This window comes from Adiantum capillus-veneris, chromosome 23 (assembly GCF_014529385.1).
Source record: "Adiantum capillus-veneris isolate H3 chromosome 23, ASM1452938v2, whole genome shotgun sequence".
NCBI lineage: Eukaryota > Viridiplantae > Streptophyta > Polypodiopsida > Polypodiales > Pteridaceae > Adiantum > Adiantum capillus-veneris.
In genome coordinates, this window is record NC_140953.1 from 109,135,084 (window position 1) to 109,159,089 (window position 24,006).

A 24,006-nucleotide genomic window follows, 5' to 3' on the forward strand; every position below is an offset into this window, starting at 1 on the left:
TACCACCTTGCCATTTCATAAAAAACAACATCCTTGCTCACTCTCAATTTACCTGTGTGAAAGGATTGTAAAATTTATACCCTTTTTGCTCACTTGGGAATAGCCAATAAATACCCATTTTTCTACTTTTGGATCAAGATTACTTCTTAGCTCATCTTGCACATGCACATAAGCAATATATCCAAAGATACATCTGGTTTTTCACCACTAAACTTCTCTTTTAGTGTCATATCATGTACTGTCGCAATAGGGGTCCTATTCATAATGTAAAAATACCTATAGCAACAGCCTTAGTCCAAGAACAATGAGGCATGTTCTTTTAGAGGGAAGGATCATTCTACAAGAATAGAGACCATGCTTCTTTCGGATGCAACAATGGGCAAGTCACATATGAGTAGAATGCAATTTTAGCCACTTTTATAAGACTTTAAGGTGGATGCTCTTTCCCCCTATGATACAATCGATATTTTAGTGATGATTACATATATTAGGTTGAATAATTGACAATATTTTTTGTCTATGGTGGTACTTGGTCAGTCATGTGTTTGATCCTATTTACTATTTTCTCACGATGTGATTATTTTTGTAAGCTATAATAATTAGAAGCAAAATTCAAAAGCACTCGACATTTAAATTGTCTTTTAAGTTAATAAGCATTCCTTAAGTTCTATATTAAAGTTTGAAAATAAAATTTCCTAACATAACTGCATAGGCTTGTGCCTATATTTTAATGAGTTATCAACTTTAAAGCCACACTAAAATTGTAACAACAAAACGTCCGCATTAATTTAGCAAAGATATTTCAGAATTAATATCTCCTTGGAATTAATTTGAGACTACACTTCTACTTTAATTATAATCACCATAAAAATCTTGCACCAAAACTAAAGTCAAGGCAGTGCTGAGTCAATCATGAGAAAATTTTTAGTAAGTCCTATATATATATATATATATATATATAAAGTGGACTATATATAGCCAAGAGGTAAAATGTTGTTTCCATACGAGTTCCATAATTTCCAAGGAATAAAATGTTGTTTCGATAGAGTCCAAGGTAGTGGAGGGCAAAAAGATCTAAAGAATAAATATACTTTTATGGGAAAATGGGGTTAATTGGAAAAAGATACACAACAATGTGTTGCATTGGGGACTTGTTGGGTCCATTTAAATATGGGGATGTTTGTGTGTCATGATCAAGTTGCATGATATATTTTTGGGGCCGTAAAGATGAATTTCGCATATGAGGCTATGTTTTTGGGGCAATTTGTGGCCAAAATTGGGCAACATATGCATGAAAGAATTGTGCTAGGGGGTTTGTTGGGTCTTGAGGAGTAGTGAAGACAACACATGCGCCACGGTGTGAAGTTGTGTTGTTCGATTCAGCAACATAAAGATGATTTTTGCATGTGAGGCCATGTTTTCAAGAAAATTTATGGCCAAATCAAGAAACATATGCACCAAGGAATCACGTCAAGCAGTTTCCCACGTCCCAAGGAGCCATAAAGATGGCCCGTGCACCATGACACAAAATTGGGTTATTTGACCAAGTCACACTAGGGGATCTATTGGGTCTTGAGGAGCCGTAAAGATGGCCCATGCACCATGACATGGAATTGGATTGTTCGGCCAAGTCGCATCAAGGGTTTTTCGGGTCTTGAGGAGCTGTAAAGACGGCCCTTGCACCATGACATGTCAAGGCCAAACAACCCAATTTTGCATCTTGGCACATATGCCATTTTTATGGCTCCTCTAGACCTAGCAAACCTCCTAATGTAATTCGTTGGTGCATATGTTGCCCCATTTGGCCAAAAATTGCCCCAAAAACATGACCTCATATGCAAAAATCAACTTTACAATCTCAAAAATGCATCAAATAGTCCAAACTTGTGCCATGGTGCACAAATTGTCTTCGGGCTCCTTGGGGCTGAAAAAAAACCCCGCGTGTGATTTTTGGTACTCATCTTGCCACATTTGACTATAATGTGCCCCAAAAAAACTAGACCTTATGTGAAAAAATTGTCTTTTCAACCCTAAAATGTAACAATCTTGCTTCTCAGCATTTTACTACCCCACGATGGCCATGATTTGGATTTTCTTTCCTTTAGTAAGAGAGAGAGAGAGAGAGAGAGAGAGAGAGAGGTATATATATATATATATATATGTATATATATATATATATATATAGAGAGAGAGAGAGAGAGAGAGAGAGAAATAAAGAGGGTAGAGAACACCCCTACTTAGGTATAATAGTATGGTATATGTCTATGTATTTAATTATGAGTGTATAGATTCTCTCTATAGATGTGTCCCATATAAAAGTGTGTAAATGTGAGGCTATGTATATTTGTATCTATGGGAGTGTTTTTGTATATACATGTATGTAGGCAGTAAGTAAGGGAGCTTAGCACCTCATGGTCGAAGCTTCTTCTAGGGTATAGTCTCTAATCATGGCATTACGGTCCTTGATCCACTCATGTATGAAAATCAAACAAAAAATTAAAGAACTACCTCTTGCAAGCCATTTGCCAAGAGGGCTCATGAGACACATCTAGATCAATTACATCTCATCATGAGGTTGCCACAAACATCTCTTCAAGAGGACTGCCACCCCCACAAGAACTCTCCCTCTGATGATTCATCATCAATACTACAAACAAAGCATTAAAAGAGTACATCGGCTAAACAAGGTGCCAGCCTTTTGTAGAAATCCTAACAAACCCTCAAAAAAAAGAAGAAAAAAAGCATATTCTACCTCGACTACCTCGAGAGAGCTCCCATCTACCACATGTAACCACTTCCTCCAATGTAGAGCATCAAACACAATATCAAACCGAATGCTAATCATAGATTGGGTGTTACGTGACGTCCCCATCATCGGCCCTTGCAAGCCACAAATCTAAAAAAGGCGCCTGACTCACCATAGCACCTCTTGGGCACGCTTTTCCACTATGGACCAAGTAGAGATTGTTGCTTGGTCATGCTTCGTAAAGCCAACACAAGACGAGCAAAGCATAAGTCACACCTAAGAATCAACATGCCACACCTACGAGCTGCTCCACCAAGTTGATCCAAGAGAGGTTTCGAACGTAAAACTTACCCCCACATGAGGGGCAAGAGGATGGACCTCTCCCAGTAGGCCAAAAATGAAAGAGGGGGGGGATCTAATGAACCACCATAGGCGGGGTTGGCAGGGCCTTCCTCTCGAGGCGATCCCAAGGGCTTTTCTCGTTCCCCAGAAAGCACTCAGGTCCAATTTGCGCACAAAGAGGCCCGTCCTGCCACAAACCACCTTGACCATCCAACTCGTGCACACCTTGCAAGCAGTAGGAGCTCTATAAAGCGAGCTCCCCCACAACTCTTATTTTTTGGCATGCAAGATACCTTAGTGGAGTGGCTGGAGAATTGGTGCAATTTTGGACCGTCGATGCACATTGAACCGATGTTAGACATGTGTCCAGTTTGCTTCAAAGTGAGGGCGTTGATAATTGCTAAATCTTTTCTTGTTCGTTTGTTAATGGTATCTTCCACTCACATTTCAAATTTTATTAATTCTTATAGTGATTAGACCTTCCTTTTTGTGTTGACAATTAATCTCGTTTAACTTTTACTTTTAGTGTGTCAATGCATACCTTCAAATAGCATCCCTTGGTTACGTGTGTGAGAGGGAGGTATTAATTTAAAGGAAAAATTACCAAAATATCCCTCTAATTTGTGAAAATTTCCAGTATACCCCTCAAATTTCAAAAATTCCCAAAATACCCTTGTATCTATTTTCGTTGGATTCTTCAAGATTTTCTAATCTTTATTCTTGTTTGACAATTGAGATCGGTTTTTGAGTGCTTACATGTAATTCGTCCCCAATTACCTCGCAAAAAAAGCGAAATATGTCTAAAAATAATGAAGCAATTCATCTCCAAAGCCTACATAACTGACTCAAATTTTAGTTTTAGCATCATGTATGGTAGACAATCACTCTTCTTCTGAAAAGCTACAAATTTTTTTGTTTTTGGAGAAATTACTCTCACAACCAGGGGTAATTTGGAAATTTTGGAAATTTTGAAAGACATTTTGAAAATTTATGACAAATTATGGGGGTACTTTGCAAATTTTTAAAATTTGAGGAGTATTTTGGGAATTTCCACAAATTAGAGGGGTATTTTGGTAATTTTCCCTAATTTAAAAGATGTTCAATGAAAGGAAATGAGACGCAAAGGTGTTACTTTAGCATATCCCATTGAAAGGAAAGGAAACAAAGGTTTCCCTTTGAATTTAGAGTTAAAAGGATCTCCCCCTCAGATAGAGATCATAAAAAACAAGATATTATGGAGTGCATTCAACGATATTTGATCCCATAGTGAGACTCTTTGAATTTTGTTGTAATATTTTAATTTGCAAAAGAGTCATTTTTGTAAGGGCTTCATACACGTCTATTTCATTAAATTGTTTTATTATTTTGTTAAATTTTTTTACATGAAAGCATTAAAAAATTATATTTTGCTTTAATTTGTCAATGGATTTGTTTATTTTATTGTTTTTTGTTTTAAAATACGAATGTGAGCTTTTTATCTTATTTGGGCGGGGTTCTTCAGAACATATAGGATGTGAGGTCTCCAAACCCAAAAGATCGAGACGATTTGATAGATAGTCTTCCTTTATTCTCAACTTTCATTGACGACACCATACTTTGTTTTCACAAAGTAGCGATACGAGTAACAGAAGAGAGGAAGTCCTCTATCCATTGTGATCGTCGACATAAGGGTCATACATCACAGGTTAGGTCGATAATCGAAGGATTTTAATGGAAGCTAATTCTTATATCACAAAATCTCATTGACATACTTAAGATCTATAAATGACACATTTTTCTCAACGTTTAAAAAGCATAGCCGCCATTCATAAATCATAGGTGTGAAACTTATATTTAACTAAATAAGAATCTTGTGAAAAGTACTCGACTAATTGGGTCCACCCGTCCGTAAACATAAATCCGTTAGGATACTATTCTCTCACTTTCCACACCGCACTCACTAATTGTTCTTGTTTTTTAATTACTATCACGTTGTTTTACATATACAAACAATGTTCTTTTATTAATTTCAGGCACAGATTCTTTCATCAAGCCCTTCAAACATCACCAAAACAATTCCTTCTCAAACATGATCTAATAAAGACAATCCTATAATTCAACAAAATTAAATATGTCAATTATTATTAAGAGTTTGTCGCTACCCGCAAACTTTTTTTGTCTAACCAACATAGCATTTGCAAAGGATTTACTTATTTACTAACCGTCGCGAAATACGCAAACGTTTTTAGTCGCTAATCACAAGGAAACATCTCGCTAAACGCAAGGAATCCTACTAACCGCAAGGCATCTTGCTAGCCGCAAGAGACAAAAAGAGAGATGATAACATCTGCTAATTCTCTGCTAACCACAGAATCATCTCGTGAACCGCGAGTTTCATCTGAAAATAAGATATTCTCTCCAACAATTGTTTTCCAATAAGTGATTTTTCAAACATGATTAACTAACTTCGATATCAAACAAATGCAGTTTATCAAACAATAACCATTAATCAAACAAATTTTCATTACTCTATGAAATCATGTGTTTGTTTCTTGTGATATAATCACATTTCTTCGACAGTTTAAAAAAATTCATAGGTTTGATTTACCGATCATTATGTATAACGATGCAGAATTATAAATTCATCTTACCGGATTAACAACACGTTGGACTACCTCTCGTGTTTGAAGGTGGACGGCTTCGACTTCTTCCGTAGTCGATACCTCCGCTTGAACTATGTTTGAAGTAGTTGATGCCTTCTTTTGCACCTTTTGGAGGTGGAGCGGCATGAGAGTCCTTCGAGCTTCGAGCCACTCGCTTCGGGGCCATCGTATTGCGAAAGAGAAGGACGAAAGAGAGAAAGAGAACTCAAAAATTTGAGAGAGGCAACATGTCGACGACTGTACAGAAAAAGTTGGAGATGAAAATGAATTGAGGGTAAGTTTGAAGGAGAGAGGTTGAAGAAGAGAAGGTAACTCCGACGTCAATGCAAGAGCTTCTGCTTTTGAGAACTTTTGTGTGTGTATTGAAAGTGAAAAGAGAAGGGTCTTTATATAGATTCTCAATATTAAAATCACAAACTAAAAATAGTAAAAAACAGAGAGAAATTTATACGCGGTATAATTTTCTTTTTTTTTTCCGAACATGAATCCCAATGTACGATTTCAAATCTCTAGTTTTAAAAGGAACTTGGCTTTCAAGAAAAGAAGCTGTAAACACTCCTCTTTGATTTCTAAAAATACTTTCTTAAAAGTACTCTTCCTACTCCTTTTTTCCTAAAGTTACTCATTTCTTAAAGACCAACTCTCATCTTTAGATATATAGTTTTGAAGCTTAAGTTTCTCATATCAACTTATTATTTATAAATGAATAAAAATTATAATTAATAGTTTCGAAGTCCGACTTTCGATTTGATCATTCTATTATTAGATTTAAATTTACCCAATCAAATTAGATTTATTATTATTTTTTAAGTTTCTTTAAGTCTTAATTTTCAAGCCAAATTAAATAATTAACTCGAATCTACGTAAAAAATAGAAACATTTTTACTTAAATTGTTGCTTACAATTATCAAACTTTCGCTTTTCTCATTTTCTCTCCTACAAAGAAGTAAACTTTCACCTTCTTTAGAAATAGTTCAATTACTAAAGATTCTTTATAAGGCTATTAAAGGACTTGAGTAAGTTTTGCTTTTATCATCAACGATATCATGTAGAAACAAAATAGAAGTTCACTATGACATACATAAAACTATGAGAAGAATTTAATAATAAAAGGTTTATTTGCAAGAGAAAACAAGTAATAATAATCTTTTAAAACATATATTATCACAATAAAATAAATAATATAATATAATATTTAAACTATAATATATTTCAATAACATCTCCTTCTTTAGAAATAGTTCAATTACTAAAGATTCTTTATAAGGCTATTAAAGGACTTGAGTAAGTTTTGCTTTTATCATCAACGATATCATGTAGAAACAAAATAGAAGTTCACTATGACATACATAAAACTATGAGAAGAATTTAATAATAAAAGGTTTATTTGCAAGAGAAAACAAGTAATAATAATCTTTTAAAACATATATTATCACAATAAAATAAATAATATAATATAATATTTAAACTATAATATATTTCAATAACATCTACTAACATAATATGACGAAAGAAGGAGTCCTTTACACATGTCGTAATCTACGACCTGAAAGCTAAAAACCAAAATTATAAAAAAAAAACCTTTTTCACACGATGAAAGAGAGAGAGGCCACCGAAGGTGACCGACCGTACTAGTAAAAAATTAAAAAAAATACCAAAATACCCCTCTTTTGCAGAAATTCTCAAAATTCAAAAATTCCCAAAACACCCTCAATATTTTGTCACAAATTCCCAAAACGTCCTTCAATTTTTCCAAAATTCCCAAAGTATCCCTGGTCGTGAGATTAAATTTCTCGAAAGATCAAAAAAATTGTAACTTTTCAAAAGAAGACTGATTGTCTATCAATACAAGATACTAAATCTAGAATTTGGGTATGTTACGTACACTTTAGAGATGAATTTCTTCATTATTTTTAGACATAGTAGCCCTTTCTGCAAGAACAATTACATGCTAAGCACTAAAAAACGAATCTAAATTGTCAAAAAAGAACAAAGATTAGAAAATCTTGAACAATCCAACCAAAATAGATGGAAAGGTATTTTGGTAATTTTTGAAATTTGAGTGTTTTGGAAATTTTCATGAATTAGAAGGGTATTTTGATAATTTTTCCTAAACAATAATGTTTGCAAAACCACTTGAAATAATTGTAACAAATTGAAAAAAATAAACATAGAAGACAACGAAAAAGATTGTATGACCCAATATTTAATGGCCCTTTTTGAAGAGAGGTACACAAATGTCCACCTTCACAAAAACCTAAAAGATTTTTTTTTTTATAAATGTCATGTGACTAATCTTCAAGATTTATCCAATGGTCAACAATTGCACCAAAAATAAAACACTTTACTAAAGACTCCTTATGTGGTCCAAAATCAATGCCATGTAGTGAGCACCTTGTCGCCATTTAGTGCAACCGCTTGACATAATTTACGCCGTTGGCCGCAAGCAAAATGGAACGACATAACAATGCCACAAGGTGGGCCAAATTCCGTGGGTGCCCTAAATGGCGTTGACAAACTCCGTGGCCAAATGCCGGCTATGAAATTGTAACAAGATTTGACATTTGCAACTTAGAAATCTACTCCACACGGCTTGCTTGGATTCAATGACAGAAATCCTCTCTTGCTGCGCAGAATCCTTTTCACAACTCAACAGAGGTTGCATACCCTGCTGCTTAGACACCATTGCATCAGTGCTAAGAGGCCGCTTGTTTGAATCTTGAAATGTAGAAACAATTCTGAAGCTTGCTTTGCACCCAACATGTCTGTATTTGTGTAATATGAGATTTTTTATATGTACAAAAGACCACAATTGGGCAGTAATCTGTATCAGCATGAGCTATGAAGAGTAGTCAGGCTTTGTTTCACACTGAGATGCAGCAATGCATCACTCGCAATTTTGCGAGCCATCTCTTGATAAAGTAATGTTCCATAACACATGACTAGCAATTTAAACCTGACAGAGGCCTTAATGAAATGCATCAAGTACATCAGTGCCTCGAAGCCACTGGAATCGACCATGGCGTTGGCCATCTCATTGGGCAAAAGAACTTCTGATGTATGGAAATAAAATCATCCAATCATCGGCGTCGCACTGCATTGATTATCATCAAGCAACATACCTTTCAGGCTTTTGGTAAGCCATATTGCAGTCTCTCTGGGAGACACTTTGCCTCGTCCAAAAGGCTTGAGCACAATGGCAAGCTCATCAAATCGCTGCTGCTGGAGTAGTTGCGCACTGAGCTCCAGCAATCCCTCAAGGGCCTCTGCTCTTTGGCGAGCGGACTTCACATCTATACCCTTGGATGGCCTACTCCGCATGTTGCCATCTGTATTGGAGTAATCTGAAGGGCAGAAGCTAGTGCTAATGGCTCCTTTTGAGCAATGTCCACGTGCACCATCCTTTGGTATCATGTTGGTAATTGCATTGCTTATGGGCGTTGCAAACATATCCTCCTCTGGCCTTGGCATACCAAGTACTTTATTGAAACTTGCTTCTGTAGACAAGTCGTCGTTGTTGTCTTCCACTGAATGATCCAAACCAAATCGGAACGTGCTGTGCCTAATGACATGAATCACATCCTTGTATGTTGGCCTGTCGACAGAAGGCACTGTGCCATGAATCTGAATAGTCCCTTTCTCAAGGGTTTTGTCATCGTAATCATATAGATCACAGTCTTCATATCTCCTTGATGCAGATTGATCTGATTCATTGCAAACATCAGTCATCCTTTCACTGACTGCCCCAGAAAAGCATCGACCATCCGGCAAGAGCGGGCATGGTTGAGACTTCGAAACGTTACTGTTTCTCTTCTTCTCTTGATTGCCAAAGGTATTCGTTAAAGGCAGCTTGTCATGGGTGCTCAGAGAAAACTGTGGTATTAAGTCTAGTCTAGGAGCATTCACAGAGACATCAGGGGATTGGTTTGCTTCGAAGCCAGCAGTAGTTACTCTCTTCTGGGCTCCAGCTGCCATAGCCTTGCACTGCTTCGGAGAAGCAGAATGGGTGATATACTTACTATTTATTGGATGCATTTCAGGAGTTGTTGCACTTCTAGTTCCTCCCGTCAGTCTCCGCCTAGAATCCCCCGGCAAGTTGTCATTAAGAGGAGTTCTCCCTGAATTAGGGGTCTTACCCCTTGGGCTCCCTGCAGCTAGCACATTCCTTGTATGGCTAACAGGGGAGATGCTTCTTCGTGATGAGCCAGCTGTTCTCCCGGGAAAAGGCAAAGAGGCTCTCCTCGTGTTACCCAAAGCACTCAGCCTCTGCCTTGCTATCTGGCCTTTCTCATTTGGTGTGTCTGTTTGAAGCTTTACTTGAGGTGTAGCCTCTCCCCCTGTGAGCTGGAAAATCAAAAAAAGCTTGATATAACACAATGTTAAGCAAAGAGCAGGAGCCAATACATTTGCCTATTGACAGAAAATCTCCTCCATGTTGGCAACCATGGTGATCAATCCAAATCCAGACAATGTGCTTTGCAAAAACTGAAGACTTACCGAATGTCTCCCTTGTCGTCCTTTCTTCGCAGGGTCTGACCTTTGGCGTGGAATACCAACAATAGCAGCTTGGCTCGGTGTTCGTGGACTTGCTAAAACCCAGGGCCCTTTGCTAACACGCCCAGAGTTAGCAGGAGAAACCCTTGATTGAACCCTTCTGTGCTCTTCATCTCTTGCATCACAATGACCCCCTCCCTTTTCCTCAAGAAGATCTAGATTGTAGCGTCTCTCAAGCTCATCCGCCCATTCTGTGTTGTTAAGCTCACTCTTCGTACTTGTAGCGAACATATAGCTTTGATTGGAAACTCTGGAAGTACTTTTCTCATCATGAAAGAGCGGCCAATCACAGGGTTCAATTCCATTAAGATCGTCCAATACATTTGAATCCATCAGAGGGGCCCTAGAGGAAGCATAATTATGGACTCTTCTAGAAATGCTGCTTCTACCAGTCATGCTACTGATATGGCTAGCATAGAAGCTTTCCTCAGTCATGTCATCATCCATATCGAAATGCTGCAATTGTCTTTCAGGTGCTCTGAGCCGAAAGGCAGCTTGCAACCGGCATTGATTAACATAGGTTTGCAGGTGAGGATGCTTGAGCAATTCTGAAGCCTGCCATTTTTACAAAATAGAGTGATTAATGCATTATTTATACAAATAAGGAGCTTAATCCAACTTCCATGGAAATATGACAAAGTGGAAACATTTTGTATTGGCAAACAATTAGGCTTAAGCCAACTTTTAGAACATAGTTACAAAGCATTGTTGCTTACAGTGGGTCGATGCTCGGGGTTTTTCCTTAGCATGCTTTTGATAATTCCCTTTCTGCACATGGAAAATCCTGTGAGTGTCCCTTGAAAAAGGGAATTTTATTAGCAGCAGCAGCCCATCAAAAAGACAGCTACTTACAAGGGGGCAGAATACATGGCAGGCAAGGGTCCTATGCTGGACTTGCTGATTTTGTTTATCAAGCCCTGCATGTCCTGCACAGAAATGCACAATCCTTTTTATCTGTTAGATACAAGCACTTTGCTAAGCTAAGCTACTACAAATGCACACCTTTAGAAGATACACAAGGCCTTAAGGTTAAAATGGCTTACAAAGGCTTTGAATGCTGGCCTGTGAGCAGTCATTTCATACATGCAGCATCCTGGAAGGGGTAAAAAAGAACGAAGCTTTTGATAAGCATCTCAACTGACACAAAACAGACATGGAAAAGCTTGCCATTAGAACCCACCAAGAGACCATATGTCAGACTTGAATCCATAAGGAATGTCTGCCAAAAGCTCCGGGCACATGTAGTTTGGGGTTCCCACCACCTATCAATATACATCCAGCCATACACAGCATGTGAAAACCTGATAAATCAGTATCCTACATGATCTCCTGAAGTATGCGCATGCTTGGAAGCTTACAGAGGAAGTTAGGCCATCTCCACTAAGCATCTTAGCTAAGCCAAAATCACCTGTAATCACAATTTACAAAGAAATGAAATCTAACACACTCACCACAATTTTTCAAGCATATATTGGATTACATGCTTAAAAACAGGTGGAGACAGTAATCACCCAGTCGTATATCGTGATCCTTTGTTAGGAAAATGTTTGAGCACTGAAGAAGCATAATTGAGCAATGTCACATAACAAAGTAACATGGAAACTCTATGCTTTGATTATGCCTAGCAATGTGCCTCCCGGTCACTCGTACCAGGGTAAGCTAAGCTCACCTTAAGGTCACGATGGAGTATGTGATTTGCATGAAGATGATCGACAGCCAGAAGGAGTTGAACCATCCACTTGCACAATCTCTGTGAAAGATGTCAAGGCACAAGCATCTGCTTTAGACAAGCACATCAAAAAACTTTTATCAAACCCAATATTTCCCACACAACTGGGGAAGCAGCACCCACCTCCTCGGGGAAATATACACTGTTCGACTTTCGGATAAGATCAGCCCTGAAATTTCAAAACATGAATAATTTACTAAATATTAAGAAGTTATAAGAGAAGAAGACTAGACCCGGCTGACTTACATGTCTCCTCCATCACAATACGATAGGACAATGCACACATGACAGCCCTACAAGGTTGCAACAAAACACTTTCATCAGAGCATAAAAATAGATGTAGTAAATTAGATTTGGAAAGCAAAATTTTGATACTTTAAATTTTACAAGATCAATTTCTGCAAAAATTTTCAGCAAAACAAGCAACAGACCAATGATAAACTCATTGGCTTGGAGGGAATAAGCACCCTTGATGGTTTATACTGTTTTGCACTTGGTCTGTGTACATGAGTTGAGTATACAAGTACGTTTCACTAAGGAGAACAGTTGCTGACAACTACATGCCTCATCCTACATTGAATGATTGTAAAGTTCCTCTAAAATGGGCAATTTGAGCTTTAACAGTGAGAAGTATACAAACACACCAATAACAGCATAAGCTCAATGCCCAAATGCATGAGTTGCTGTATGTACTCACTTTCTCAACCCATGACTCTTTGTATTCAACAATGTAGGGATGGACAACTTTGGAAACTAGAGCCATCTGAAAAACAGAGATGCAAGAGAGTAATCAGCGATACATACTCCACCTGAGCTTTACAAAGACATGCTCAACTTGAAGCAATTCAATAAGGTGACTGCACAATCACATTATGCAATGTCCTCAACATACTGCACAGATTAAGGATCACCTCTTGATGTGCTGATCTCCTGCATCTATCCGTCTGCCGAGCAAGGCGTATCTTCTTGAGGACATACCTGTGCAGAAAATCTGATCAGCATACGTATGGTATAGAACCCTTATGAACTGTTAGGAGCAGACTAGAAGAGTAGACGCTCACTTTTTCTTTTCCTGCTTGTGGTAAACGAGGATTGCAGAGCCAAATGCACCCTTTCCAATTTGTTCCATAACCTCATACTGATCCATCTTTGAAGAGGGCATCTCCTTCATGATGCTGATGATGAGAGCTAATTTACTCTTGACAGGCGGAGGAGCTTTTCGCAATCTCCACTGCTATAAGATGAGCTCATGAGAACTGTTGAGCTGGCTATGAAGAGCTGCATTTTTTACAAGGGTCGTGGCAAGGTGAGACTCTCTCTCTCTCTCTCTCTCTCTCTCAGAGTACCTTAGCTTGTAAATTCCGCTCTAATTTGAGTAAAGCAGGAGAGAAGAATGAGGTGCCGTATGCACGGATTGTTTTGAGGAGCTGGGTGGGCACGTATGGGCATGTACATATAGAGCCGGGTGCTGTGTTCGCGTGTTTTATGGGAGCGTACGTTATAATGTGTGTGATAAAGAGGTGTGTAGGTGTGTGTGTGTGTGTGTGTGTGTGTGTGTGAGAGAGAGAGAGAGAGAGAGAGAGATTCGTATGAAGATATGGAGCACGTGCGTCAGGGGCTGATAGCGAAGAAGCGAAGGGAGGGGCAATTGTTTCATGTGTGTGTGTGTGTGTGTGTGTGTGTGTGTGAGAGAGAGAGAGAGAGAGAGAGAGAGAGAGAGAGCGCTATTCGCGAAGTACCTCACTCTAGAAGTACAGGGAATGGTCACCATCGGCGAAGACAGACAAGCTGAAGCAGTTGGAAGTGCAAGCCTTTCAAGAGTGCGACGCTTCGATGTAGATGATGATGCCGCAGCTGCTCGCGATGGAGAGCGAAGCATACAGGCCGCACACATCACTCATCCACGCGAGAGAGAGAGAGAGAGAGAGAGAGAGAGAGAGAGAGAGAGAGAGAACTCGCAAAGAATGCTAGAGCGAGATCACCCACAGAGAGAGAATCGTGTCAATTTCTACGATTTAGAGAGAGAACGCCTGCCGCAGCAGCACGGCCCAGCGCCAGCCCCTGGCCCAAACGAAAGCGAGATCGCCCGAGTTGTGGGTCCTCCGCACACAGCACAACACAGTGCCACACACATATGCACAATGCGAGTTATCGACAATGAATTTGACGCTTTGACTCTCGTATCTAGCCTACGCGTAACGCTGCTGATCAGTGCGCTCGCTCTCTCTCTCTCTCTCTCTCTCTCTCTCTCTCTCTCTCAGAGAGAGAAGACATGAGACGAAACTGTAGCTGACCAATGACCATCGCTTCACATGAAGAAGCTTTTCGAATTGTTTCCTCCTCTCTCTCTCTCTCTCTCTCTCTCTCTCTCTCCAAGCTTCCACTGATCTCTCTCACACACAAAACGCTACAATGGGCACGGCCGCGCGGTCTCAAAGCTGATGCCAGTTCAAATTGGCTTTGTCTACATACCGCAAATGCAGAATTAAACCGAAAAGGATCTCTCGCTCTCTCTTTCTCATACCTGCAACAGCTAATCCGAGTGAGTAGAGAGCTTCAAAGCTTCAAACCGGCGGTACCCAGAATGACTCCAGAAGGGCGGGGAAGCAACCTGCACAAGGAGTACAAAATAAACCAGAGCAAGCCGAGCATATGAAACACTATCCGTGGGCGCGGGCGCGCAAAGCAAGGCTTGGCAAAGGAAGCCAAGCTGAGGGCGGGAAGAGAAGAAGAGAGAGAATGTGGAGTAGAGAGACGCGAGTTGCAACCTCGGACTCTTTGGAGTCTGGACTCTGGAGAGAGCGTGCAATGTGCATACCACCTCAATTTTGAAGACAACGAGAGAGAGAGAGAAGCGCAAACTCATTACAACTAGGTTAACATTCTATGGCGCAAACCCAAGAGAGGGAGAAAGAGGAAAGAGAGCAAAGATGGACTAATTTTCAAGAGAACCCACCAGAGAGGACCTATGAAAGTTGAAACCCACAAGAGAGCTTTCTTATTAGTAAGGGAAGAGAGAAATTTTCAAGAGTACCCGCTAGGCTAGAGGACGCCGCATGCATACCTGTTTGAGAGAGAGAGAGAGAGAGAGATTAGCATGCCCACCAGAGCCTTATTACTGGGGAGGCATACCCGAATGAAATGCAAGGCGTTTTCTCTTCCCCTTCTGTTCCCAAAAGAGGAGGGAAGGTGAATGTCCAACAACTTTCAAGGTTCACTCCCGTGTGTTATGGTTAGTTGAAAAGTGTGAGAAGGCCACACATGAAGAGCAGGGTAGGCCTATGGATGTGAAAAAGCATTGCCTCCCTTCCATTTTAAACTTTTAAACTTTCCCTCTTCCCCCTTCACTTCAAACTTCAAAGCCCAAGAACCAAGTCATTTTGAATATCCTCTTCAACATCTTGTCATCCATCTCCTTGCAAGGACCGTCTCTTTAAGGCCTAGGGCCTTAGGTAGTACTATACTACTAGGCTACCGAAGTACATCTTTTCTATTGGCAAGGTATAACAAGTTCAATGCCCATTGCCCATTCCCTTGTCTATTCTGATCGATCATCCTAGAGTACCCACACACGGGAGGGGGGTAAGTTGTAACTGTTTTGAGTTGCTTCCTTCCCCCTCTATTAACTCTACCTCAAAGAGGCACAGTTGCAAAAGAGCCTTTTTTGTGTACGTAAAGCTTCTCACATCCAATCAATCACTTCAGTCTATTTTTACAATTACCCCCTCCGGGATACATTAAAAAAACCGGTAAATTTTGCATGTTTTAGTGTACCTATACTAATGGATAAAGGGGGAGGGAATTCCAGTTCCCCCCCCCCTTCCCACGTATCAGCTTTTCCTTCAACCGGCGGGTTGTGGCCTGCAACGCTCGAGAACACAATGACGGAGAGAGAGAGAGAGAGAGGCGACAAAGTCGTCGGCTATACTAGTAAGTTGCAAAATCCTTCAAACTTATGCCGCAAAATCAAGAGAGTTTTAAACTTGTCCTTTTTGGCATGTCCCTAAGGGGTTAGCCCTTAATGTTGCTTCTCCTTTTGATAAGCGAAAAGGAGAGGTTATTTAAAATTGTATAATTTTTAATTTGTTGGAAGAAAATGGAAAAAATACTCATTACAAAGACAAGCAAATTTACTCATCATCATTGAATCATGGAAAGGAGAGCCGCCAGATGGTCATTTATAGGCAAGCCTCGTGATGTATGCTATTCACACCACTTTGGTTGTGATGCTTTACTTTGAAAAAGCCACTGCCAAGCACCTTGGCTTAGGTCAAGGTAAGGGACTACCCTCTCACCACTTGGCTGACTTGCGAATCTGACAAGATAGGTAATTACACTGCTAGGGTAAGGTTTCTTGTTAGTGAGAAGGACCACCCAAAAACAGATAACACATCCATCAAAATAACCTTTGGACTCTGGAGGAAGGGGCAAGGAGGAAGTGAGATGATTCTGAGTATGAGTAGTATTTGGGAAAAATCATTTTTGCAATCATATACAATTCCTTTTAATGTACTTCCCAAGAGGAAATTATGAAAACTTGAACTTAGTGTTTCTAATTATACACCATTTCCATCAAAATCTAAGAGGGCCCCCACAAGAGAGGGGGTCAATTGTAATAGAGAAAACCTCAATTATCCCCTGCAGTCACCAAGGTACTTGACTTACGAAGTATTTCTCCTTTTTCTCTTCCTTTAAAGTGGTAAGATTGTAAGTTGAGACACACTTTTCCCAAATGGTGGGTAAGACTTTATAGCAAAGGACCCATGCTCCAACCCAATGGGCAAGGCTTGTCGAAAACATTTTTATAACCCAAACAAAACAAGTGATGAAATCACAAGGTGTGACTAATATACACTCCTCAAAATGAACATGATTCCATTAAGTAGAGGCACATAATTTTTTTATAAAATCAAAGGAACTGAATGTTGAAGTTTGAAGGGTTCATTTGTGAGGCCATGGGCTCCTTGCTAGCTTTGGATAATTTTTGTCTTTGTCTTCTCTCTCTCTCTCTCTCTCTCTCTCTCTCTCTCTCTCCGAGTCTTTCGTCTCCAGAATACGATTGGAAGGCATATCAACATAGGTCTTTACCACCTTTTCTGCACCTTGATATCCATATCAAAGAGAGAGGATAGATGGTATATATGTGTACATTTGTGTGCATGACAGGTTGCTGCAAAAATATGACGAGGCTTGAACGCTTGAAACTTTGCTAGAAAAACACACAACTTGCGGCACTGATGTGAGAAAGACGAGAATGCGAAAGATTTCTAGATCAGAGCATGTGCGTAATTTTGCACATAGTGAGAATACAAGTAACCGATGCATGCTTGCTATTTTGCTATGCAATATGACCCAACGGAGACAATGAAGGCAACACTAAATTCTGCTTGATTTAGAGTCTTTGCTATTAAACCAGAAGCAAAGGTTTGGGTTTTACATGCGTTCTCAATTAGAGCTTTATCATAGCTTTCAACAGGCATGCCCAAACTTAAAGGACAAGACCATAGCATTGCTTGAACTTTTTGGGCTAACTACAATTTCAAAAGTCATTTTGCTTTAAAAAAAATTATGAAAGGAAAATATGTATTGGTTGGTTGTAAAATTTCTTACATACTCATTGAATAGCGTTGCAATTAGTATTACAATTTGAAGAGCCCGATTGAAAGTGTACTCTTTTTGTTGTTTGCAAATAAGATTTGGAACTCTCTCTCTCTCTCTCTCTCTCTCTCTCTCTCTCTCTCCCCCCAAATAAGGGGAAGAGTTGAAAGTAATTCTATTTTAGTTAAGCCAATAAAAACTAAGCATGCCTCATGATTTTATCAATTCTTTCACATCTAGAAATGTGAGTTGTCATGAAACTAGGAAGAATAGATGTTTGCTCATTGCAGTTGACAGGCACCACCCTTCTAGCCGACCACACCTTGCTCGAGCCACAAATTTTGATGTAATCTATTATATTTTTTACAAAAATCCCTTGTAAAAGAGTCTCTATGATTTTTGAGCCGAATGTTATACACTCCCAGTTGTATTTTTTTGTCATGAACCCAAAGCCTATAAGGTTGGCCATTGGCCATATGAAAAGCCCTATGTATAAAGCTAAAAAAACCCTTAGTTAGAACACAATTGTAACATTATCTCAAGTTTTTAAAGAGCTTTTGTACTTATTACTGTGAGCGGCTACTCGGCAACTTGTAATCAATTTTTCTCATGATTTGGTAATCAAAATTCAATTTTGCGAAGTGCATTGTGCTCCTTGTCTCTTGCTCTTTTATTTAAGTATAATCATTTTTAGTTTTTTTTTTATTCGTGACTATGTGTCTGTGAGCTATATTTGTAGATTTGACTGTCTAAATGGTTGCTTTTTGTTATTTTGACCATAGGAGAGTGTTGTTAGACCTTAGGGCGACCTATCTAGACTATTCTATTAAGGTTTTCACGACTTGGACCATGATGGATCGGGATTTTGGTACCTTGTCGGGCAGATAACTTCGAAACTTTGTAGATTAGTGTCATTAGGCCTAATATAGCTTTCCCTAAAGTTTCGATACGATCCGAGTTCCATTGGTCAACAAAATGATGTGATGACCTAGAGCGGCAAGATAGAACATAGGTAGGTTTTCAAACCAAAGAGTGGGGATTTTCTTGTTGTGTTGATTGGTTTGCTTGCTAAGTTCAATTCTTGAGGTTGACACGCTTGAAGAGTTTTTGTGCCACATCCGAGTCACTTCCCTAAGTATTGACATTATGTTAGTGCAAGATAGCTAAGCTACAGACGTCCGATCGCAATAAACCGCTAGCATTGGTGCCATTTTCAGGGAATGATCCTTAGGTGATAAGTGACCTAATCATATTCATAGCCTTCTTTTCGAAAGATTTTGTTACCCATTCCGCTTACACCTTAGCAATGAAGTAGCTAGACATGGGGTTTAGTGTTTGGTAGAGGCTACAAGTTGGGGACTTGCTAGATCCACTCTTAAGAGGCAAAGAGAGTTGGGAGTGAGATACAAAAGGCATTTCATTCTTCAAATTTCTTGATGCTTTGAATGTATTGTTCCATACTCCATTTCGCTTTCAATTTTTACGATTCTGTTTGTTTTTGTTCCTAGATTCATTTGAGTACTTAGGAGTAGGATAAGCAGAAACTACCACAATCAAATTTGGGCTGAAGATTATAGCAGGGATCATTGTAAGCAATACTCCCAAAGAAAGGTAGCCAAAGAAGCTCAAAAAGTGGGTCAAAAGGGTCAAAAACCGCCAAGACAAACCTAGGGTTTGTTTGACTTAACCTAATCTAGTCCAAACCATACAAAAAGCAAATACTTAGTGTTAGGGTACCAAGGGCAAGCTGTGTATCAAGTTTCATCATCACATTCTGCCACAAAGGTACATGGATTGTGATCCATGTTCCTTTGTCACAGACACATACCAAATTTACACCGTAGCTAGAGCTAGTCATGAGGAGCCTGATGGTCTTTTTAAAATTGAATTTGAATTGAGGGTTTGGCAAGCAAAATTGGATTTTGTTCCAAAAGTGTAATTATTTTTGTCGAGGTAAGATTTTTGACTAGTAGAACGGCTGTAAACTCATAGCCACCAAGTGGTTTTTGTACGGATTGCAAGAGCTAGAGTGTGCAGCTTGAAGTGATTCCGATTTGGAGATTTGGGAGCAACCATAGAGGTAATAGGTTAGGGTTTTGAAGTAGTGCTTTTCTTGATGTATTTGAAACCAGACAAATTATATCATAGTAGAAAACTTGTTGTAGGAGATCAAGTAAGCCATATTTCCATGGAAAAGAGTGTGAATCAGGGGCCGTTGCCAACATTAGAGCCAATTCCTGAGGAAATTTTTCTCGATACTTCATCAAAAAGATTCTACATCTATATGGCTGAAGGATTCAAAAGTGTGAGTTTCAAAGAGGAAACAAATATGGGAACAGGACCATTCCAACCCGCACCAACCATGAAATTGTTGCACTTGAAATACCATCTCAAAAATGACTAGGGTGCAAAAATTAACAAAGATGGTATGGATCACCGATGCATAAAGTTAGAAAAGCAACCTAGTGAGCTCAAGGGCATATTGCATGTGGACTACAATGGTGATCAATACTTTGATGACAAGGGTATAATGTATCTAATTGTGCAAAATCCCTACATTGGGAAGAGAATGGGGTATGTGAGGGCCTCTTTATTTGGGAGTTTAAGGAAATACTTAAAACTTAATTAAGCTTTGACCAAAGGCTAGAATGGTGGGGCAAATAGCGTAGACATGCCTATTTAAAAATACTTTTTCTTTTTTCTTGAAGAATATATGTAGATTTTACTAGATCTAGTTGAAGTTAACCCCCCCCCCCCCCCCCCCCCCCCCACAAGTAATTTTTCAATTTTCAAATATAAAAAGTTTCTCTCTCTTATTCCCTCTTTGTCTTCTCTCTCTTCTTTTTTCTCCTCCTCCAAAAGTGTCCCAAAACTCTCTTTCTCTCCCCTCAAATAATGAAAAGTGTAGATCTTCAATCTTTATTCCCACTCTATCTCTAAAATGTCCTAGCCTCCTTCTCTCCTCCTATTCTCATGCTAGGGTACCTTTTTGTAAAGTATCCTACCACACATCATTTTAGCTTTGTAACATCTCCTTCTAGATCAGCAACCTCTTCCTCCATAGCTACATCATCTCCTTCTAGACCTCCAACCTCTTTCTCCATAGCTCCAACATCTCATTCCAAATCTACAACCTCTTTCTCCATAGCTTTAACATCTCCTTCCAGATCTACAACAACCTCTTTCTCCATAGCTCCAACATCTCCTTCTAGATTTGCAACCTCTTTCTCCATAGCTCCAACATCTCCTTGGTTCCCTAGCCCACTTTCTCTTTCTTCCAAAGCTTGCATCTCTCTTTCAAGTTCCATAACCTCTTTCTTGATGTGCATCAACATCAACTTTCCTACTCTAGTTCCCTATCCTTTTTGAGATCTCTTTCCATGATTACTACAACATATCCTTCCTTACTCTCTCTCTCTCTCTCTCTCTCTCTCTCTCTCTCTCTCTCTCTTTCTCTTTGAACTATGCACTATGCAGGTAATTTCTAGCAAGAGTATACTTGCTCAAAGCTACCAAAGGATTACAATGGAGCAGAGATGTGCCAATGCAATGGAATGCAAGGGGTGTATGTGAGGCTTATCAAAGGTCACACATTTTCAATATTGGCAAAGGATCTTGAGGTAAGTCCCAGTTCCTACAAAGCATACGTGGTTAGTGTATTCTCCCCATGAATGACTTATTAGAGCTTTCTTTTTGAAAATTAGAAGGATTCTTTATTGATCATCTCTTGCATTGTTTTAGCGAATTCTATACATTCAACAACATTGGAAATTGGTACCAGTACCTCCAAAAGATTCATTTGTATGTTGTTAATCAACGGCCTGGAAAAGTTGACTCCAACTTACATTTCAGCAATGTAGGCCACAAGTATGGATTGCTTTAAATAAAAAAATGTTCAAATATTTGATCTTGGAAGAGGTAAAGTGTTGATTGTTTATATTGCAATTTAAGTCAACTATGGAGATAAGAGACTTGCATTGTATTTAGCTTTTGATATTGTACATCTTTGTGTTTGCGTCTGATTTGTAGAAGGTGTATCTCAAAAATTAATAACGTGGAATTTCATGCATGTAGTATTTGAATACTCAAGCCCTAGGGATATATAATCGATCACTTAGTGGCTAGTTGCAGACCAAGAACCAACCAAGCCAAGATGGACATTTAAGTGTGGAATCAAATCTTAACAACCCTGAATCAATTAAAGGTGTCTCCTAAAGTTACAACAGCAAAGAAAGTTGCCACAAATGAAAGGCAAGATGAGGGGGCCAAAAAGGTGGTGCAATTGAATGGAAAGGAGGGATCCCTTCATCATAGTGGTGGGAGAGAGACCAAAGAGTCTAGATTTTTTTTCCATGTATGAAACACCTATGTAAACAAATCATATGCTAAGTCAGTGGGCTCATGTACTTGATTAATGCAATATAGTCTTTACCATTTACAGTGTCATCTCTTTAAAAGCACTGCTCTTTGTCATTGTTTTAAAAAACTTTATGTTGTCATTAAAATAGTGGTTAATTATGTGCACTTATATTGAAATATTAAATTTTCTCCCAATTTTTAAGCCCCAAAGAAACTTGTGTTGAGACTCAAGTTAGGCAGAAACTCATGTAATTAACACCTTCTTGTATACGGCTGGATATCAATAGTGAATGGTAAAAGGATGGCCACAAGGCACCATAAAATAAAGGAAAGCTCGCTATTTGTATTTCTAAATATAGGAAATATAAATTTAAAATTTGGACATAAAATTCTCTTTCTAATTTCTAAACCTTTGTAGAATTTAGGAAGAGAATGGGTATGGAAATGCCTCTTTATTTGGGAGTTTAAATAAGTACTTAAAATTTAATCAATGTTTGACCAAATGCTAGAATCATGGGGTGTATTAACACTAGTCTTAAGATGTATGTATGAAAGTTCCTTGGGGCGGCCAAGTTAGTGATAGCCTTTAAGACATATGTACAAAAGTGCTTTGAATCAGGTCAGTGGATTAAGCCACATAGCTTACGTTATAAGTTTTTGATAATTTGACCATGACTTCTATTACAATATGAAATATTCATGGAAGTATAGTTTTAATATGTAAAAAAAATGACCATGTTTGTTTTCAGAGGACCCAATTTTTTTTTCTACAAATAGAAGTTTATGCATTAAGTTGCAATTTATTCCTAAGCTTAAATGGGTATTGAGTACCAACAATCTTTATTGAGGCATTGTAGAAGCTTCACAACTCTACTACGTACCAAAAAATGGAGTTTTCATAAAAGTTTGAGCCAACTTAAGAAATATATCACCTACATCTATGCCTTGGTAAAAATTTATACGATTTGACAATTTGTCCCCTTTTGAAGATGGGCATGAAAATGTGTTAACTATGGAGCTTGATTTACCCTTGTGATTCCTACTCTTGAAAATCACATTTCTAAGAACATCGTAATAAGGAGAAGCCATCGTGCATGAGAAAAAACACTTGCCAAAGAACTAAAAGCAGTTCACTGAAATACTCCCTTTCGTCGGAATATATTGGCCGCGGATGGTGGCCGAAAAATGGCCAAAAAAAGGATTCTTCCATGCGAGGTCATGTTCTGGAGGCTAATTAGATCAGGCATCATATGTGCCAAAGGACTGTGCCGGGGGTTGTTCTGGGACCTGAGGAGCTCGAAAAGGGCCCCATGCAAGCACCATGGTGCATAAAATCCACATTTGGAGGTGGTTTATTGCTTTACAAAGTGGATAGGTCAAAAGATAGTGAGAGGTGGAGGATAAGGAGTGATAGGTGGAGAATCTTATCTCACATGCTTTTTTCTATACATTGAATGCTAGCACAACCATGTGGGATATGACATAAGTGATTATGTCATTGATTAGATTCTATTGCTTGGATAAGCGATGATATCATCCCACCCCGCCTCTAGATTGAGCTGGTTCGGTTCGTCTGGGCATCAAAAGTTGAGATCTCTGTTGGTTACGGTTTGACGGTTTCTCCATTTAATTTTTCTATTTTTCGTTGTTAAAAAATGTGCTTCCGTTAACTGGATAGTTATCTGCTTAGATTAGGTTTGCAGCTTCATTTTGGATGGCCACATTGGGTAGATTGAATTCTTCAAGATAGACATTTGGCCATTGATGTGAAGGACTCGTATATTGGATTTGATGTAAGATGACAACAAAGAAATCCATTTCTTTTCATCTGAATTTGAAGTGTCCATTGTCAAATGTGATAGGTTGCACTCTGTCCAGAATATCCCTACTTAGCTACCGACAATGCAACACAACTTCATTGCCGATGATCATATCATAGCTTGGTTGAGAACAAAGATAGGCAAAGATAGGTATTTTGGATGCTCCGAATAGTAGCCACAATTTAGCCCGTTATTTTATGGGCTCTTCTGATTTTTT

General features: G+C 38.9%; 1 protein-coding gene across 3 annotated transcripts; it reads right to left on the reverse strand.

The window, feature by feature from the left end:
• Positions 1-7,975: 7,975 nt before the first annotated feature.
• LOC147428344 (serine/threonine-protein kinase Nek3-like) lies at positions 7,976-15,257 on the reverse strand. Of its 3 annotated transcripts, none has more exons than XM_086497691.1 (16): positions 15,145-15,257; positions 14,537-14,623; positions 13,074-13,290; positions 12,924-12,990; positions 12,710-12,775; positions 12,259-12,305; positions 12,136-12,181; positions 11,953-12,033; positions 11,795-11,837; positions 11,642-11,691; positions 11,464-11,545; positions 11,327-11,376; positions 11,136-11,209; positions 11,000-11,051; positions 10,227-10,838; positions 7,976-10,073 (listed from the first exon to the last, which is right to left on the reverse strand). In XM_086497691.1, the coding sequence occupies exons 3-16, from the start codon at positions 13,181-13,183 to the stop codon at positions 8,802-8,804; spliced, it is 2,652 nt and encodes an 883-aa protein (XP_086353817.1). In that variant the 5' UTR covers positions 13,184-13,290; positions 14,537-14,623; positions 15,145-15,257; the 3' UTR covers positions 7,976-8,801. The 3 variants fall into 3 exon arrangements, with proteins under 3 accessions (XP_086353817.1, XP_086353816.1, XP_086353818.1); XM_086497690.1 differs by having other exon boundaries at positions 15,077-15,227; XM_086497692.1 differs by lacking the exons at positions 14,537-14,623; positions 15,145-15,257 and adding an exon at positions 13,752-14,481.
• Between the last annotated feature and the right edge of the window lie 8,749 nt (positions 15,258-24,006).

Bases quoted from the DNA above. Each gene is read 5' to 3' on its own strand.
- LOC147428344 (XM_086497691.1), bottom strand. From the start codon at position 13,183: ATGAAGGAGATGCCCTCTTCAAAGATGGATCAGTATGAGGTTATGGAA. The intron at 12,306-12,709 runs GTGAGTACATAC...GCAACCTTGTAG, and splicing joins AAGAGTCATGGGTTGAGAAA to GGCTGTCATGTGTGCATTGT. The intron at 11,377-11,463 runs GTGGGTTCTAAT...TACCCCTTCCAG, and splicing joins GTCTGACATATGGTCTCTTG to GATGCTGCATGTATGAAATG.